The sequence below is a fragment of the Chelonia mydas genome, chromosome 14 (genome assembly GCF_015237465.2).
Source record: "Chelonia mydas isolate rCheMyd1 chromosome 14, rCheMyd1.pri.v2, whole genome shotgun sequence".
NCBI lineage: Eukaryota > Metazoa > Chordata > Testudines > Cheloniidae > Chelonia > Chelonia mydas.
This window is the reverse complement of record NC_051254.2, coordinates 14,362,986-14,381,676: the sequence shown is the minus strand read 5'-3', so window position 1 is coordinate 14,381,676 and position 18,691 is coordinate 14,362,986. Positions and strand designations below refer to the sequence as shown.

At 48.9% G+C, this 18,691-nt stretch overlaps 1 protein-coding gene across 2 annotated transcripts in view; it reads left to right on the top strand.

Moving 5' to 3' along the window:
* HID1 (HID1 domain containing) overlaps positions 1-18,691 on the top strand; it is a 47,800-nt gene that overhangs the window by 25,333 nt on the left and 3,776 nt on the right. The window contains exons 5-16 of one of the 2 annotated variants that reach the window (XM_007065033.4): positions 1,000-1,106; positions 2,124-2,240; positions 4,009-4,231; positions 4,978-5,034; positions 5,143-5,283; positions 6,264-6,354; positions 6,942-7,093; positions 8,428-8,506; positions 9,256-9,420; positions 11,285-11,512; positions 12,751-12,884; positions 18,398-18,478. In XM_007065033.4, the coding sequence (XP_007065095.2) occupies positions 1,000-1,106; positions 2,124-2,240; positions 4,009-4,231; positions 4,978-5,034; positions 5,143-5,283; positions 6,264-6,354; positions 6,942-7,093; positions 8,428-8,506; positions 9,256-9,420; positions 11,285-11,512; positions 12,751-12,884; positions 18,398-18,478 (1,575 nt within the window). Of the gene's footprint in view, positions 1-999; positions 1,107-2,123; positions 2,241-4,008; positions 4,232-4,977; positions 5,035-5,142; positions 5,284-6,263; positions 6,355-6,941; positions 7,094-8,427; positions 8,507-9,255; positions 9,421-11,284; positions 11,513-12,750; positions 12,918-18,397; positions 18,479-18,691 lie in introns of both variants that reach the window. The other variant, XM_027827402.3, reaches the window with a different exon arrangement.

Below are 18,691 nucleotides of genomic sequence, written 5' to 3'. Positions count from 1 at the left end.
TGGGAGATGGGAGTTTCCAAAGAACCCATGACTTGCACTTCGTGCTCTACAATAACGACAGTAATGGGGCAATAATATCACTTAAAACATCCCAAAATGTTAAGCAGCAAACAGTGTAGCATGGACTCAGATGAATAGGCAGAAGCTTGAAATAACCCCTGGGGTTTAGGTCCGCACTGTGGCTAAGTAGGGGGAGAATTCTTTATGGCTGGTTGGTTGTCTGTGTGGCCTCTCTCACTGCATATGGCTCCTGTGCTCAACTCCCCAACTGACTGCAGTTTAATCATCAGAGGGCAGGGATGGAATTCTCTCTCTCTCATTCACACGCACACGAGATTGTATGCGCAGGGGATCGCAGGGGAGCTCATGACTGTTGCAGTCCCAGCAGGAGTTGTTGTGAGGAGTCATGCAGGAATCCCGGCAGCAAGTGAGTTCCAGTCTCTGTCAGCAGGAGGCACTGAAGGGGTAGTACAGGAGCCGTGGCGGCACGGGGAGCTTGCAGTTGCTCCAGTCCCAGCAGGAGCAGGTGTCTGTGCGCTAGCTTTGTGGGAGCTCGTGGTTGGAAATGAAGGGATGGTGGTGTGATTGCACTTGAACCTCTCCATACGGAGAGCAGTCCTGGAGGTGTGGGAGAGAAGGTTGCATAATGGATCACTTGATGATTTCCTGTTCTGTTCATTTCCTCTGAAGCACCTGGCATTGGCCACTGTCAGAAGACAGGATGCTGGGATAGATGGACCTTTGGTCTAACTCAGTATGGCCGTTCTTATGGGAATCCAAAGTAATTGGAAGCTGGACTGTGCACCGTTTTTTGGGGGGGAGGGAGTAGGGTCAAGAGTGTGTTGGGGAGGGGATAATACGTCGGACAATTAAGAGTAAAGTATGTTTTGACTCATTAGCATCATGGCTCCCCCAGTGTGGGCATCTTACAGCATTCCCCAGTGGGCTGTTGACTCAAGCCTCTGCATGCTGGAGCTCTGACCTCTCTCCTCTCCACAGGACACGGCGGAGGATATCCACTCTATTGACAGCTGTGAGTACATCTGGGAGGCTGGGGTGGGCTTTGCTCACTCCCCCCAGCCCAACTACAACCATGATTTAAACCGGTAAGACAGTCCAGAGGTGCAGGGCAGTGTGCTAAGGGTGTGTGTGGTGTGGCCCTGATGGAGATTTTCATGGAGCTGGGATCTGCTCTTTCACTTCCCCAGGTGTCCAAGGTTGTCATTTGCTATAGGCAAGTGGGGCCGTTGTCCCACCAGAGCTCAGTTTGCCCATGCCCTAGACTTTTCATAAGTTTATGTCTTCCACTCCCCCCACCACTCCCCTCTGGGACTCTGCAGGATATGATATAATCACATACAATTTTCTATATGGTGACACAACTTTGCCCGCCCACTTTGTTTGAAATGAAGCCCCTGCCAGTATCTGTGACTCCTGCATGGGTTTGCTCCTTGTTTTGGGGATGCATCTCTTTATTGCTGCCTATTATACCAACAGAACTTGCAGTACAGAGCAGGGAAGTACCTAACGGCTGCAAAATACGCTGCCATGTTGGGCTTGCAAGCTCAGATCCTGGGCTCCCCATTGCAGTAGGCGCTGGGAGTGCAGCAGAGGTAATGCACCTGCTTCCTCCTGTTGGGGGAGGAGTGGGAGGAGCATCTTGCATCACTCTGGTTTCCCATTCAACCCCCTACCTCCCACAGCCTGGGTAGCATGGCATGGCTTCGATAGGCCCCGAAGAGAGCCACATTCAGCCTCTGCTGACTGGAATGTGGGGCCTTTGCAGGGAGGGGCTGCTGAGTGGCATAAGGCTGTTGAGGGGAGTTGGTGGGGATGCATGGAGGGCAGGGGCAGGTTCTGTTCTGTGCGGTGGGGGTGGTTACCTGGATTCCAGTGTGTTAGCTGCTGGATGGCCCAATTCACCGCAGACCCACCAAGATGGGTTCTGTGTTGCTGAGGATGAGACTCCTTTAAGTGTCTGTTGCTGGTGAGAATGGTAGTTGTGTGTCTGGGGTCTTAAAAGGATGTTTCCAGCTGGCTTGAAAATAGCTGTCCAAGGATGCAACTGAGGACTCTTTACCCAAAGGACTCCAGGACTTGTCTTCCTGCTTTTCCTCTTTCAGGACAGAGCTGCTGAAACTCCTGCTGACGTGTTTCTCAGAGGCCATGTACCTCCCCCCCTCCTCAGACAACAGCAATGCCAATCCCTGGGTGCAGTTCTTTTGCTCCACAGAGAACAGGTGAGAGGGACAGAGGGCAGGTAGCAGATGTTTTGGAGTGGGGGAAGGGGATGAGTTCTGCTCCTGGCTCATCTCTCCAATACACAGGATAGTTTATGAAGCACAGCAGGCTTAGAATTTGTTCCCCTAGGCTGGGCAGATGGTGGCTGTTTTCATGGCACATCCTCGTCATGTGACTCTCTCCCCTATCTCCTTCTCCATACTTGGCCCACTTTGTCTACCTGACACACAATCGCCAGTGTGAGTTAGGTCAGTATTATCCCTGGGTTACAAGTGGAGAAACTGAGGCACAGAGAGGTGATGTGCCTTGCCCCAGACCCTGGAGGGAGTCTGTTGCAGAGCTGAGTGGGTAGGACTCAAGCATCCTTGGTTCTCAAGCCTGTCTCCAATGAGTAGGCTGTCCTTTTCCCTGCCTTGGTTTCCCACTTCCCTCTTTGTTAAAATGGGCACCTTGTTAGTTGTAATGAGTACAGTGCCTGGTTTGCTGCATTTCGTTATAGGGGAATGCTGCCCCCTACTGGCTGAGCAATGAATCTCCAGTGTGACTATCAGTCTGCAAAATGACAGTTCGCTGTTTCTTTGACGCTACATTTCACAGGCCTGAGGAGTCCAGCTTCATCCCTCTGTCTCGAGTGCTTCAAGAGTCCTGCCATCTTTCTTATGTTTTGTGTGTGTGTTACTTTAATTAGAGAAGGGAGCTGCACTGACAGCCGTGGAGGCTGAAGTCCTTTACTGGGTCACAGAACAGGCAACCCCCAGAGGCAGGATCACCACAAATGTCCACCATCCAACACCAAAGCCCTGACCTGGGAGGCTAGGAATCAGACTGGAGATCAGTTTCCATTGCCCATTCAATCCTCAGCCTCTGCTGAAATTGACAACCCATTTGTCAAATGGGGGGTGATTTTTGTGATGTACACACTTGTCCCTGGGAACTAGACTGAGACCTTCAAACTCATTCCACATAGGCCTCCAAACAGCCGCCAGTAACACCTTCTTATTTGCTGTGGACTTGAGCTGCATTTGAGCCAATAATCTGCTGTAGAGGCGAAAGGCTCAATAGCTCATTGCCAGATCAAGATGGCCCCCATGTCCTGTATGGTAAGGACTTCAATTGAAAGCCTGCTCTGTCTGTGAGGCCCATATTCTGACTGAATCATAGAATATCAGGGTTGGAAGGGACCTCAGGAGGTATCTAGTCCAACCCCCTGCTCAAAGCAGGACCAATCCCAAGTTTTTGCCCTGGATCCCTAAATGGCCCCCTCAAGGATTGAACTCACAGCGCTGGGTTTAGCAGGTCAATGCTCAAACCACTGAGCTATCCCTGCCCCCGCCGCCCCCGCTCCATGTATACACTGTTATTAAGTGACTCCTCCCCCGCCCCACACACCTGAATATGACTGTGTAGATTCTCAAGCTAAGCTGCTGGTTGTGCTCCACATAGGAAGCCTGCTTCCTTTTGGAAGGGCATTGATTAGGGTATTGAGTGTGCAGGGTAAGTACCTCCTGCGGCCTCTCTCTGAGGCTATGTCTACAGTGGCACTGCTGTAGCGCTTCTGGTGAAGACACTCTCCCGTCGGCTTAATAACTCCGGCCTCTGCGAGAGGCAGTAGCTGTGTCGGCGGGAGAAGCTCTCCCACTGACATAGCGCTGTCCACAGCTGTGCTTAGGTCGGTGTAATTTTCGTTGCTCAGGGGTGTGGCTCGTAAGTTATACTGAAGCAGTTTGTAGTGTAGACATAGCCTAAGCCTCTGGAGTTCTCTTGCAGGCACGCACTGCCGCTTTTCACCTCACTCTTGAATATCGTCTGTGCCTACGACCCAGTGGGTTATGGGATCCCTTACAACCACCTGCTCTTCTCTGACTACCGGGAGCCCCTCGTGGAGGAGGCGGCCCAGGTGCTGATAGTCACTTTGGACTATGACACCTCCACCAGCTCAAGCCCCTCAGTGGATGGCACCACTACCGGCACCGCCATGGATGACGTGGATGTAAGTTACACCAGGTTCCTCTCTCACCCTTGCTCCCTGTCTCTAGTGTCTTTGCAGCAAATCTTTTTTCTAGGTCTTTCTGATGCTGCCTCCTCTCTACCAAGGGCTTCTCTAGACTCACACTTGTGTCTCGTCCCAGCTAGGACACTCTTTCTCATATCCTACAGTGCAGGTGTGTGGATGGGTAATGCTGGTGAGTGATGCCAGCAGCCTCAAGTCCCTGAAGGTTGCAGTCCTCTCTTTATATACAGCCCAGGCAGTACAGGTCTCCCCACTCTGACCCGAAGAGGCCCTCTTTAAGGCTACAGAGAAGTCCAGTCCCTCCCCACAACCCCGTTTGGCCTTTTTGCTTCTCTCTGGGGCCAACTGAGGTGGGTTTTATGCTGTGGACACTTATCTACAAGGGCCCAGTCTGACGCAGTCCAACCTATTTCCCGTAGGCCACTGAACAGCATCAGGTGGTAATGACTTTGGTCACAGTGGCTGGTAGGTGAAAGTCCCTTATCCTGTTCCCAATCCCTTGAGCCATCCGGTCCCCTGGCATTTAGAAGTGGAAGTATTTGGGTCACTCACTGAGAAGCTGACAATCGGAGAGCTGATGCAGGTGTCGCTAGCCCACGGCTCCAGTTGTTGTTGGTGGTTTGGCTGGTGGTGATGGTGAGCATCCCCTTGCTGTGTGCTTACACTTGGCTTCCCAAGAAAATTCTGTTACTAATACAGAATTCTTAAATTTTCTTTTAATGCAGCCTCCAGGGCCAGACAACCTGTTTGTGAATTATTTGTCTAGGATACACAGAGAGGAGGTAAGGAGTTCCTTCATTAAGACTCTTCCTGATTGATTTCCTGTATATTAGGCTAACCTGTGCCACCGCACATTGGTGTTTCTTTACTCTCTTGGTTGTGTGTCTCAGGACTTCCAGTTCATCCTCAAAGGAGTGGCACATCTGCTTTCGAACCCACTGGTCCAGACCTACCTGCCAAACTCAGCCAAGAAGATCCAATTCCATCAGGAGCTCCTTGTTCTCTTCTGGAAACTCTGTGACTTTAATAAGGTGAAGTTAAACTAGCACTGTGTGGGGAGGGAGACAGACATCACGAGTCAGTGTTGGAACCAGGAGGTGGGGATAGGAATGGGAGAGGGGCTTGGTGACCTCGGAATACAGAGAGTTTCTGGGGAGCACCGAGCTTGTGCCCCAAGATGGGTCTTTTTAGACTAATGAAATTTCAAGCATTTAGGGGTGAGCATGTGATGTACGTGGTTGGTTGAGCTGGCCCCTGCTGACAGGGGTGATCACGTGACACAAGAAGCTCTGGCTGTTGCCAGGGGTGATTACATAAACCACAACGCTCTGGCTGCACTGGCCTCTGCCCAGCAGTTAGTGGTGACTACATAAACCATGGAGCTCTGGCTGCATTGGTCCCTGATGAGCAGGAAGACGTGAACATGTGACTTATCGTGTCGGTCCCTCTGAGGGGTTAACGGTGATCTTATGACAGATGGGCTCTGACTCCTCTGACCAAGGACTAGGGTGAAACCCAGAGCAGTGCGTGAAAAAATTCTAACAAGAATTTTAAAAGGATTAAATCCCCACGAGACGGAAGGGCTGGATTGCTCCCCCAGAAGCAGGACGCATGCAGGCCTGGATGGCTAGGCCTAGCAGAGAGGCTGCCCTGTTCCTTTCCTTTCTCATTTCCTGCTGGCTGGGATCAGCGATTAAACAGTCACAGTCATATTTTAAAAAGCAGCCACTGATTTAGATGCCTCAGATTTTGGGTGCTCGGCTTGAGGTACATAGAGCCTCCCAAAGGGACCTACAGATCCTCAGTCCCTCTGAAAATCGGGCCCTAGATAACTCAAACTAACAGCCACTTCTGGAAATGCAGGTCTGGGTGTCGGTCTCCTTTTTCTAGCTAGGATGTGAAAGCTTCTTTGCCTGACTTGTCAGGCCTGATACCAGGACCTCCTACAGCACAGTTCCTGGAGAAAACAGAACCTGTCTGAGATCATCTTACCTCCTTCCCTCTCTTTCAGAAATTCCTCTTCTTCGTGCTGAAGAGCAGTGATGTGCTTGACATTCTGGTTCCAATCCTCTACTTTCTCAACGACGCCAGAGCAGATCAATGTAAGTTCTATATCCGCAGTTCCAAAGCCTTGGGCTGCAGATTCAACTCTGGAAGGGTGTCCCTGATCTGCTGGGGAGAGACAGACAGACAGACAGTGGGTCTCACTTCTGCTCTCATGCTCCCCCCCCCCCCTCCCAGTAAATCAGGAGTTTCTCCACTGAAATTACTATGGTTAAACTGGCGTAAGTGAGAGGAGGATGAGGGCAGGTGTCTGCAATTCAGAGACTTTAGGCCTCACACAGGAATTTCATGGAGGAAAAAATGAGTCCATGCGAATCCTTCACTATCCTGGGGTCAACCTCAGAAATGTTCTGGACCCCAGGCTGCTGGAAGCAGGAGAGATTCATTACCTTCCTCTTCCAGCTCCATTCCTGGAGGCAGCCGGAGTTTCTGCCAATAGGTTGTTTCCTTGCCTTCCTGTGCTACTGTGGGAGATGGAGATAGGGTCCTCCCATGCAGACCCCCTGTGTGGGCAGTTCTGTTACGTTGTGGTTTCTCCTTTGGTCTCGCTCTGTTTCTTTTCTATTCTCCCTGCCCTTCCTTCTCCACTGGCCAGCTGGCTTCAGCATTGTGCTTCTTTCTGCAGCTCGAGTGGGATTGATGCACATCGGCGTCTTCATCCTATTGCTGCTCAGCGGGGAGCGTAACTTTGGCGTCCGCCTGAACAAGCCGTACTCTGTGCGAGTGCCCATGGACATCCCTGTCTTCACAGGGACGCACGCAGATCTTCTCATCATAGTGAGTATGGCCCTGGCTGGCACTGCCTGCCCCTGCTAGCTCCGGCTTCATCCAGCCACACTTCACCAATCCCCTTCCTGCTTTTACCCTCTGAATGCTGGTACACCCTAGGCTGCCAGCCAGTGAGGAGCCGGAAAGACCTGGGTGCCTGTCACTGAAGTGTCTGGAGCATTAGTGGGATCCTTGCATCTCTTGCAAGGATCATGAGAGGAGAGGTTTTGTTAGAGGATGGTTATTCCAAAGGGCAGGGTACTGGTGTGGAGGTGGACAGGCATCCCAAAGAAGTGGTGGGGTGGGGTGGGGTTAGCACTGCTGGGGCAGAACTGGTCCTTAGGAAAGGGAGGGATGGTCTAGTGTTTTAAAACAAATGATCTGGAACAAGTCATTTCACCTCTCCGTGCCTCAGTTTCCCCAGCTGTAAAAATGGGGACAGTAATACCCACACCGCATTGGGCTGTTGCGAGGTTAAATTCACTCATTGATGTGTATGAGCTGCTGAAGTACTGCGGTGCTGAGCACAATAGAAATGCCTGTAAACAAAGCCCATGTTCTCTGGCAGCTGGGCCTGAAATCTGCTGCAAAGCCCCATGGTTTCTGTTGTACTTTCTGTAGCAGCTTCAGGTAGAATTAAAAAATGGAGGCCTGTACTGAATGAAATATGAAAATGAATAACGCAATCAGTAAAGTGTCCCCTGTGCTTTTTATTTTATATTAAATTCAATGTATTTTATACTACATCTAAATTAGCAGTGGGCTGCAGACTCTTGTGTTGACAGTGCATTACTTTAATGGAGTGGGGGGGGGCAAGATGAAGTTTCTCTCAGCTGAGGGGGCAGCTGAGGCTTTTTGCACCTGGGGAGGCATGGGAGTGAGTTTGAGATTGTGGGATAAGTGCATTAACTAGATGTTTCTGCTAAAATTGGCAGTGAAATTGTTAGCTCATATTGATGTTTAAATGCCATCACTGGGTTTCAGGGTTAACACCTTATTGAGATTAATAGGGCAGGTCACACCTCTCTTATTTTAGGTTGTCTCCAGACTTCAGGAAGATGGCACTGCATCAGCTTGAACTCAGTTTCTGTTTTTAATATGCCCTTAACCGTAAGGGCTGGAAAGGAATCTGTATAAATGAAAGCTTAGACTCCTGGAGCACAAGTCTACTGCAAGAGCTGCATTCCATGCCTGTGTAATTGCAGAGTACATGGGCCCTGCCTAGGAATGAATGTTGTCAGGAAGCTATTAGCATGGGGGTGGGACTGGTATTTGTGGGGATAGTTGTTTCAACAGTGCAGCTGTGCTAGCTCTCCCATTGCTCAAGTCCTTCCTTGCTGTAGGTCTTTCACAAGATCATAACCAGCGGGCACCAGCGGCTGCAGCCCCTCTTCGACTGCCTGCTCACCATCATCGTGAATGGTAAGCAGCCCCGACTCGGAGTAAAGCAGCCTCCGGGGGAGGGGTCTGGGTTTTCCTGGTAATTTGAGTGTAGGAATCTAACTGTTGCCTAGGTTTGGTAGCATTGGCTGGTCCAGTTTAACTTGTAGTTAGCATAGAAGATGGCAGCAATGGTCAGGGCAGGAAGGTGCTGTAGGGAAATTAGCCTGCGCAGCTTTTGGGGTAAAGCCGATCTGGAAGATCCCCACTTCACTGGAGAGCACCTGTGGAAATGGGGCTGGGTGGGAAGAATGCTCGTTGGAGTTGGATGGCTGATGAATTGGACCCCTCCCCTTGCGAGCTTTCCCTGCAGAGGAGGGTGGGAACAAGGTGCCAGAGGGGTAACCTGAACAAGGGCAAAAAGAGCTAAAGGAAGTGCTTGGGACAGGACTGAAGAGGTGTAATACTAACTCTTCTTCAGCAGGTGGCGCCAGTGGTTTTCAGATGAAGGTAGCTGGGTCTGAATTGTAGCCAATGATGTCTCTTCTGATGCTTTTTTAACAAAAATCTATAGAGAGCGTCTCTCTCTCTTCAATTCTATAGGTTTTTAGAGTGATTTCTATAGGACCCTATTGGGCTTATCCCTGTAAAATCCCATGAGACTTGTCAATAAGGAGTATGTGAGCAGATCAGTGAGGGCTTACAGTGGGACTTTCTTACGAATTAACCTACTTCCTCTAATCAGTCTTCTCTCTCCACTCTGGCCATTCCTCTCTCTTCCCTTCCCGTAGTGTCTCCCTACCTGAAGTCTCTTTCCATGGTTGCTGCCAACAAGCTGCTGCACCTCCTGGAGGCCTTTTCCACCACCTGGTTCCTCTTCTCTACGGTCCAGAACCACCATCTCATCTTCTTCCTGCTGGAGGTTTTCAATAACATCATCCAGTACCAGTTTGACGGTAAGTAGCTAAAGGTGAGCCAGCCCTGACTTCGTTCTGCTGTCTCAGCCCAAGGAGCCTGGGGAGGTATTTCAGAGAAAATATTGCTCTGAGATACAAACTGTTCACTCTCTTTTGCCCAGGAAAGATGGTGCAGAAACCAGCTGGCAGCAGGCTTGTCTAGATTAGAGAAGTTTGCACCAATGTAGCTACTCTGGTGCAAAGCCCTAATGTAGACAACCACACTGGTGCAAAGTGGGGCTTTGCTAGTTACCAGTGCAAAGAAAAACCCTGTACACACAGGGCCTGAGATGGATGATAGGGTGAGGCAGGATCCCTCCCTTGAAGTGTAAGCCACAAATGATGGGTACAGTGAGTGTGTGTGAGGGGGGGTGGGAATACCCAGAAACATGGCTTAGTGATGGACTCAAACTGCTTAAATTGTTCAGCTTTGTAGAGGAAGGAGGAAAGCAGCCTCTCACTTTTTTGTATAATTTTTAAATGCGCCTCCTAGCTTTGCAGCTCCGGGTGTTTGAAATGTTCCTCAGTTAGAGGAGAAACTCCTCATTGCTTGGAGGAGGTTGAATATTTACTGAACGAGTTCCAGCCCTGTCCATCATTCTGACTTGTGCAGAAATGGAATGGTATCTGACAGCTTCCTAGGGGCTCCTGGACTCTCCTGTTCGGAGATAGTGCAGTGATTTCAAAAATAAAAAAGAACTGGAAAAGGGAGCTCCATTTTTCTTCAAGTGACTGCTTTAACTGACGGAGTTATGCCCTTTTACAGTGCTTTGTGATGGGTAAAAACAGTCCACGATGAGGAAGTAGGTGTATGTGTGTGGGACTTTTTTTGAGTTGTTTTATTTTCCCCTTAGGAATATCATGCATTTTGACTCGGTCTTCCCTGTGGGTTTTTTTTTTGGAGGTCACATGTTGTGAGGTCTTAATCAAAGAGGGAGGGATGTGGAGTTATTAACAAAGACATCCTTTCTCCAAAATGTTAACTAGGCACTTGAATAAAATATGTGTTAACAGAAAACAGTTTTAAACAGTCTGACTAAAAATCCCTTCTGCTCTCAGTTACTAAAATGTCACTTTCTTGACTCTTGTGATATTTCACTAGTTCTCCAATCATCACAGTGAAGGTAAATATCGTGTCATGGTTATTTTTAGTAAAAGTCATGGACAGGTCATGGGCAATAAACAAAAATTCATGGAAACCCATGACCTGTCTGTGACTTTTACTAAAAATAATGGAAAGGAGTCTGAGGAGGGATGACTGAAGCCTGAGCCCAGTGCGGGGAAGAGAGCCCGAGCCCTGTTGCAGTGAGTCCAGCACCAACTGCCACAGTGGCTGACGGCTCTGAGGTCCCTGCTGCAGCCCCAGCAGCTGACAGCTCTGGGGTCCCCACTGCAGCCCTAGTGGTTGATGGCTCCGCAGTCCCCACAGCTGCTCAGCGCTCCGGATGTCCCCATGCCTGCCCACGGCGGCTGGGAGCTCCAGGTGCCCCCCACCAACTGACAGCTCCAGCCCCACCACCCTGGGGCTGAAGCTGAAAATGTCTCGGAGGTCTCTGGAAGTCACGGAATCCATGATCTCCATGACATAACCTTATCATTAATCATAGTGTCTTCCAGCCTAGACAGGACCTGAATTTCTCAGATCTTTGTATGTCATAAAGGAGCACAAAGGGTGCAAGTCCAGTTTTCCCCTTGTGTAGGTTGCCTTTGTTGGTGGAGGTGAGGCTTTCTGAACTGCCAGGTGCCCTGCTAATGCATGTTGGTTTACTGTGTTCCCTTTGGGATGCCCAGGTTCCTGGTGGTAGATCATGTTAGAGATCTTGGAACCTTTTCTCTCTGCTCATTTTGTTGCTATGATTCCCAGGGAACTCCAACTTGGTCTACGCCATTATCCGCAAGCGAAACGTGTTTCACCAGCTGGCCAACTTGCCCACAGATGCTCAATCCATCCAGAAAGCTCTGCAGCGCAAGAAGAAGACTCCAGAGCCCATTTCTCGCACCAACTCGCAGGACGGGCTCTCCATGGAAGGGTCCCGCCCTGCTGCTCCTGCTGAGCCAGGGACACTGAAGACTAGTCTGGTGGCAACTCCAGGTCAGCCTTGGCTAACTTTTACAGTGGAGGTTTGGTGAGGAGGGCCTGGAGGCCTTCTCTACAAGATGTGGCCAGGACTCAGCCTTTGCCTGGGTTTTGGAAAAGTCTAAGGGCTTGTCTATAGGAGCAAGTTACACCAGTGTAACTGTATTGGTTTAAAAATGATTAACATCTGCTCAATGTGCAGCAGCAGTCAAAAAAGCTAAGTGAATGTTGGGAATCATCAAGAAAGGAATAGATAATAAGACAGAAAATATCATATTGCCTTTATATAAATCCCTAGTACGCCCCCATCTTAAATACTGCAATCAGATGTGGTCTCCCCATCTCAGAAAAGATATATTGGAATTGGAAAAGGTTCAGAAAAGGGCAACAAAAATGATTAGAGGTATGGAATAGCTTCCATATGAGGAGAGATTAATAAGATGGGGACTTTTCAGCTAGGAAAAGAGAGGACTAAGGGGGATATGATAGAGGTCTATAAAATCATGACTGGTGTGGAGAAAGTAAATAAGGAAATGTTATTGAAATTAATAGGCAGCAGATTTAAAACAAACAAAAGGAAGTATTTCTTCACACAATGCACAGTCAACCTGTGGAACTCCTTGCCAGAATACGTTGTGAAGGCCAAGACCATAACAGGGTTCAAAAAAGCACTGGATAAATTCATGGAGGCTGGGTCCATCAATGGCTATTAGCCAGGATGGGCAGGGATGCTGTCCCTAGCCTCTGTTTGCCAGAAGCTGAGAATGGGTGACAGGGAATGGATCACTTGATGATTACCTGTTCTGTTCATTCCCTCTGAAGCAACTGGTATTGATCACTGTCAGAAGACAGGATACTGGGCTAGATGGACCTTTGGTCTGACCCAGTATTGCCGTTCTTATGTTCTAATGGACACTTTTTTCTCAGGGTAAGAAAGGCTTGATGCAGTTTAGCCTAAGTCACTTAGGAACAGGTTTAAGTAAACTGAAATAAGCCTCTCGTAGGCTGAACGAATAGGCTCCACACAGCCTTGGGCCCCAGTTTATTGGTTTGGATTCACGCCTGTTGTTATACCAGTGACTCTCACTCCTGTAGATACAATCACTCCTTTACCTATATGGGGTGGGGGTTAGGGCAAAGGGAGAGCATTTCAGATGGAAACAGAAGTGCAGGGAATTTGTTTTTGTAGGACCTAAAGGATAGGCCACTTCAGAGCTCTTGCTTAGACTTTCTAACTCTCCCTCTGAATTCAGGCATTGACAAGCTCACAGAGAAATCGCAGGTATCGGAAGACGGGACCATGCGCTCCCTAGAGCCAGAGTCTTCACGGTCTCCTTCGGAGGGTAGCCCGGCTGCGGTTGTTAGTGACCCAGAGTCCTGGAGCGGGGTAAGGCCCTGTGCTCCTCTCCTGCATGGAAAGGTCTGTAAAACAGCACTGAATGGGTGAAAGTCTATGAACCCCGAAGGAGAGACCCTGACAGGACGGCCTTCATCCAAGTGTATGGTCCTAAGGCAGATTGCAAAGCAGTAGAATTTAAAACCACCCGTAGCCCAAGGACACTGTGGCATAGAAGCTGCCAGCCTTGCCTTCTCTCCTTGCAGGGCTTGACTGAGACTTTCATCTAAAGCAGCAGCAGTTCCACTGTTTGTGCTAAGGAGACGCTTCACGCTCTGTGAATCACCGTAGTGCTTGCCTCCCAGGCCTTTGTCACAGTGTCGGCCTGCTACTTTCCCATCAAGAACCCACCAAGCTGCACTATTCCAGTTCCAGCAGAGCCAGTCTGCTCTTTTATTGCATGCCATTAATTGTTCAGCCAGCCCTTTCCATGCAATACTGCAAGCCCTGAGGCTCTTTCTCAGGGCACACCTCGCGTGCTGTCATATGGGCCCTCTCCCTGATAGGGAAGGCACGTTTATAGACATGGCTCTGCTTAAGCACTCGTTCCTAGAGCGGGAAATTCTTCTGATGTTTGTTATAATCTTTCATTTTATTTTTCAGGAATTTCTTGCTATTTCATTTTATCCTAGCGTCCTGCCCCCTGGGGGTGTGAGGCGCTGTGGGGGTTGAGGTGTAGAGCAAACCACCCCACACTCTTGCTGTAGTGGCAGTTCCTGTCCTGCAGGGCTGGGGCTGGCTACCCACTCTCTGTGGTGTGACCTGGCAGGGCCACGTTGCCGCGCCTGGAGCAGGGAGCCGGGCCCAGCCCCACGAACCAGAGCTACACAGCCGCTGCAGTGGAGTTTTTGTTTTATGTTATTGGAATAGTTTTTCATTTTATTTTGTGTTATTTTGCATTTGTGAAAAACATGGTGCTCTTATTCATTATCCACCACGGTGTTTTGCTTCCCTGTGGACATTGTACCTCCAGCAACTGGAGGGCAAGACTATCCCTTGTACAATATGTGAGCTTTCCCCAGCTTCTTTTCTGGGTTCCCCGAGCCTTGTTTGGAATGGCTGGTCAATCGCACCTATATAAATTCACCCAGTGTAGAACAGAAGTGGGCAGGGGGCAGTGGCTTGGTTTGGTATGTATGTGTTGGAAGCTGCCTAGAGCAAACCTGGTTAAGTTAAAATTCCATCTGCAGTGAAATTAGTATTTGTATTAGTACCTAAGAGCCCTAGTCACAGACCAGTAGCCCTGGATTGTCTCAGCATTGTAATGTGCAGGTTGCTCTTTCAAACATAGGCAACCTCTGCGTAGAGTGAAGCTGCCAAGGCTGATCTCAGCTCTCATTTAAAACAAATCCAGTTTCTTCCCTTTTCCCTTGAGAAATGTAAACTGCTTTCTTGGTCTGAAAGTTTGTCACAGATTTCCCTTTAAGATCACAGGTTATTCATGGCCCTTGTCCCCTCATCCCCCTGGCTGCCTGCGACTTTGAGATGTGTGACACCTTCCAACATGGGCACCTTGATGGTTGCATAGGACCCAGTCCAATGACCATCATGGGGAGCTCAGGCTAGGCTGCTGCTTATTTGCACTTGGGCTGCCACAAATTCCCTTTCCCTTGCCAGCTGGCTGCCTACAGCTGAACAACTCATACAACTCATACATCACTCACACATTATATTTGAAAACTCATGGCGATTGGGGGAAGTCAAGGACGACTGGAAAAAGGTTAATGTAGTGCCCATCTTTAAAAAAGGGAAGGAGGAGGATCCTGGGAACTACAGGCCAGTCAGCCTCACCTCAGTCCCTGGAAAAATCATGGAGCAGGTCCTCAAGGAATCAATTCTGAAGCACTTAGAGGAGAGGAAAGTGATCAGGAACAGTCAGCATGGATTCACCAAGGGCAAGTCATGCCTGACTAATCTAATTGACTTCTATGACGAGATAACTGGCTCTGTGGATGAGGGGAAAGCAGTGGACGTGTTGTTCCTTGACTTTAGCAAAGCTTTTGACACGGTCTCCCACAGTATTCTTGCCAGCAAGTTAAAGAAGTATGGGCTGGATGAATGGACTATAAGGTGGATAGAAAGTTGGCTAGATTGTTGGGCTCAACGGGTAGTGATCAATGGCTCCATGTCTAGTTGGCAGCCGCTATCAAGTGGAGTGCCCCAAGGGTCGGTCCTCCGGCCAGTTTTGTTCAATATCTTCATAAATGATCTGGAGGATGGTGTGGATTGCACCCTCAGCAAGTTTGCAGATGACACTAAACTGGGAGGAGAGGTAGATACGCTGGAGGGTAGGGATAGGATACAGAGGGACCTAGACAAATTAGGGGATTGGGCCAAAAGAAATCTGATGAGGTTCAACAAGAATAAGTGCAGGGTCCTGCACTTAGGACGGAAGAATCCCATGCACCGCTACAGACTAGCCACCGAATGGCTAGGCAGCAGTTCTGCAGAAAAGGACCTAGGGGTTACAGTGGACGAGAAGCTGGATATGAGTCAACAGTGTGTCCTTGTTGCCAAGAAGGCCAATGGCATTTTGGGATGTATAAGTAGGGGCATTGCCAGCAGATCGAGGGACGTGATCGTTCCCCTCTGTTCGACATTGGTGAGGCCTCATCTGGAGTACTGTGTCCAGTTTTGGGCCCCACACTACAAGAAGGATGTGGAAAAATTGGAAAGAGTCCAGCAGAGGGCAACAAAAATGATTAGGGGACTGGAACACATGACTTATGAGGAGAGGCTGAGGGAACTGGGATTGTTTAGTCTGCGGAAGAGAAGAATGAGGGGGGATTTGATAGCTGCTTTCAACTACCTGAAAGGGGGTTCCAAAGAGGATGGATCTAGACTGTTCTCAGTGGTAGCAGATGACAGAATGAGGAGTAATGGTCTCAAGTTGCAGTGGGGGAGGTTTAGGTTGGATATTAGGAAAAACTTTTTCACTAGGAGGGTGGTGAAACACTGGAATGCGTTACCTAGAGAGGTGGTGGAATCTCCTTCCTTAGAAGTTTTTAAGGTCAGGCTTGACAAAGCCCTGGCTGGGATGATTTAGTTGGGGATTGGTTCTGCTTTGAGCAGGGGGTTGGACTAGATGAGCTCCTGAGGTCCCTTCCAACCCTGATATTCTATGATTCTATGATCACAAGATTTAGCAGCTCAAAGGCACTGTTGCGGTCTAATGCACTGAGCAAGGGACCCCATCTCCTCTAATGACTCTCTCTGTGGCTTTAGTTATACACGGGCTTAGGTGGTCTGATCACGTGGCTGAAAAGGCAGGACTGAGGCCATGGAGCCCAATCTTGCAGACACCTACACATGCGAGTAACTATGTGCATGAATCCAACGGGACTACTTGCATACCTTACTGTTTGGCCCCAGTCCGGGCAACGCTTGACTTGATGAGATGAGCAGCAAAACCTAGGGAGTGGTGGGGTGAGGAAGGGTCAGGGTTATAATAGTACAGTCACATGGTACTTCAGTTTAGGCACATGCCCGTTTCCATGGATCCACATTGATCTAGTTGGTTCAGACCATCTAAACAAGTGAGCAGGGAACACTTGCGTAAATCATGTCCCTTTTCTAAACTGGCTGTTTCCACTCCCCCGCCCCCCCCCCCCCCCAGACCCTTAGCCCAGTAGTGTGAAGTTCAATCTCCTGCCCACGCTAACTGAGTTAAAACATTCCATTGAGCTTACTGCATGATCTCCTTTTATCAGTGGGAACCATTTCGAAAGCATCTTTGTTTAACATATTGTAGCATAATTCCATCCAACGTACCCTAAACATGTCAGCAGCTAGCCAGCTGCTAGCCGATGGCAGGAAGTGGGGAAGGACTATGAGAGAGAGAGAGAAAGAGGAAGGGGATCAGGGCGGGTCTGCTAAAACAGGTATTTTTATGAATTTATTTTTAGAAGCTTAATTGAAACAGGATACTGAAGCTGAACCATAAGGATGTTATAACTGCAAACATTGCAAAACCGCCTTATCATTCAGATGTTGAATAGACCAGAATAAATAGAATTCCAGAGAATTGAGATTCCCCCACTTGTTTTCCTGACCCCCTCATCCTATAAGTGTGGTGCTGGTTTTGGCCCTGAGTCACCAGGTTACTTAAGTAAGTACCTGTCTTTAAGCATGAGTAGTTCCATTGGAGTCAGCAGGACAAATCATAGAATCATAGAATATCAGGGTTGGAAGAGACCTCAGGAGGTCATCTAGACCCCCTGCTCAAAGCAGGATCAATCCCCAATTTTTGCCCCAGATCCCTAAATGGCCCCCTCAAGGATTGAGCTCACAACCCTGGGTTTAGCAGGCCAATGCTCAAACCACTGAGCTATCCCTCCCCCCAAAATCAGGGCCTGCATCTGCCAGGGTTCTGTGGAATAAGCTCTGTGCATGGTCACATGCCTATGGAGGATCAGTGATATTCCCTCTGCCCAGCAGCAGAAATGAACCATTCCTAAGTACCGGCACTTCTGTGATTCTGGTTGTGAAGATGACCTGCAGGAACTCACGCAGAGCTGGTTTACTGCCTCTGCGAGTATAGATGAGACAATGACCTTAGGAAGTGAGAACTGGTTTCATTAAACTCAATGGGGAGCGTTGACGCTAAGCCCTAATAATGACAATATAAAGGTGAGTTACAAAGGAAATTTGGGCTCCTTTTTACCCTGTACAAAGAAGGCCTGAAATAATTTTATAAAGGGGTATTTTTCCAGCTTTTTGAATGAGAAATATTCAGGTCTAGTCTTCTAGGAAAACATGGCAGACTCTGAGTGACCACAGAACTAGGAGGATTATGACAGCACTAGTCTCGAAGGTGTAAAACCAGAGTAGTTGAGAGGGGAAGAGGTTTGTAATCAGACTATTTAAAACTCTTTGGCCAAGGCTCTCCAAAGTGACTAGTGATTTTTAGGGCCTATGTTTTGATTTCTCTCTTAAGACACCCTAAAGAGGCCTGGCTTGTTTTTCACAAAGTGCCGCTCACCCAGTCTCAGAAAATTGAGCCCTGTTAAGGTGTCTCAAGTTGGGCACCAAAAAATGGCAACACCCATAAGTCGCTAGTCGCTTTGGAAAGCCTTGGCTTCTCTTTTGTTTGTTTAATCCCTGTATGACTCAGACCTTCTTTCCATATCAGAAAGAAGCAAAACACAGGCCCAAACTCACTTTTCCCCGTCACATAGGTTCCCTTTAACTATTCCACTGCTCATGGGCTTAGTAGCAACATCAAGGTTTGTGTCCAGAGTTGTAACCTTGCCACTTCCTCATGCAATTTGACCCCTGGCTAATCTCTCTTTGAACGCAGGCCATTTCACAGTTAAAGGCTAGTGCATTAGACCGAACAGCAGGTAATGAAATGCTGGTGGTGTTACCTTTTCCCTGGGGACCTGGCCAGGCTGCTTTGCATAGTGATTCTCCGGGGTGGCCAGGAGGAAGAGACGGTGTTCAGCAGAAAACAGATACTGCTAACTATTCCGTGCTGATGCTGACTCTGATTGTATTATTAATAGGAGGCATCGCAGCCCAAACGGTATCGAAGGCGTTTGTCCAGTGCATCCTTGAGTGGGCAGTGGACGCCGACTTCTGACTGGGTGAGAGGAGCCGCGAAAGGGGAAATACCTGAGGAAGGATTGGGATAGAATTCCTGTTTCTGAAGCTGGGATGTCCCAGCTGTGCTGAGAATAGTGCTGCAGATGAATCTCTCTGCAGCGATTTCCTCTGATTTGGGGCCTGATCCAAAGCCAGGGGAATGACTCCCATAGAGTGAGCTTTAGGTCAGGCCATTGGTGCATATCCAGGCTTCT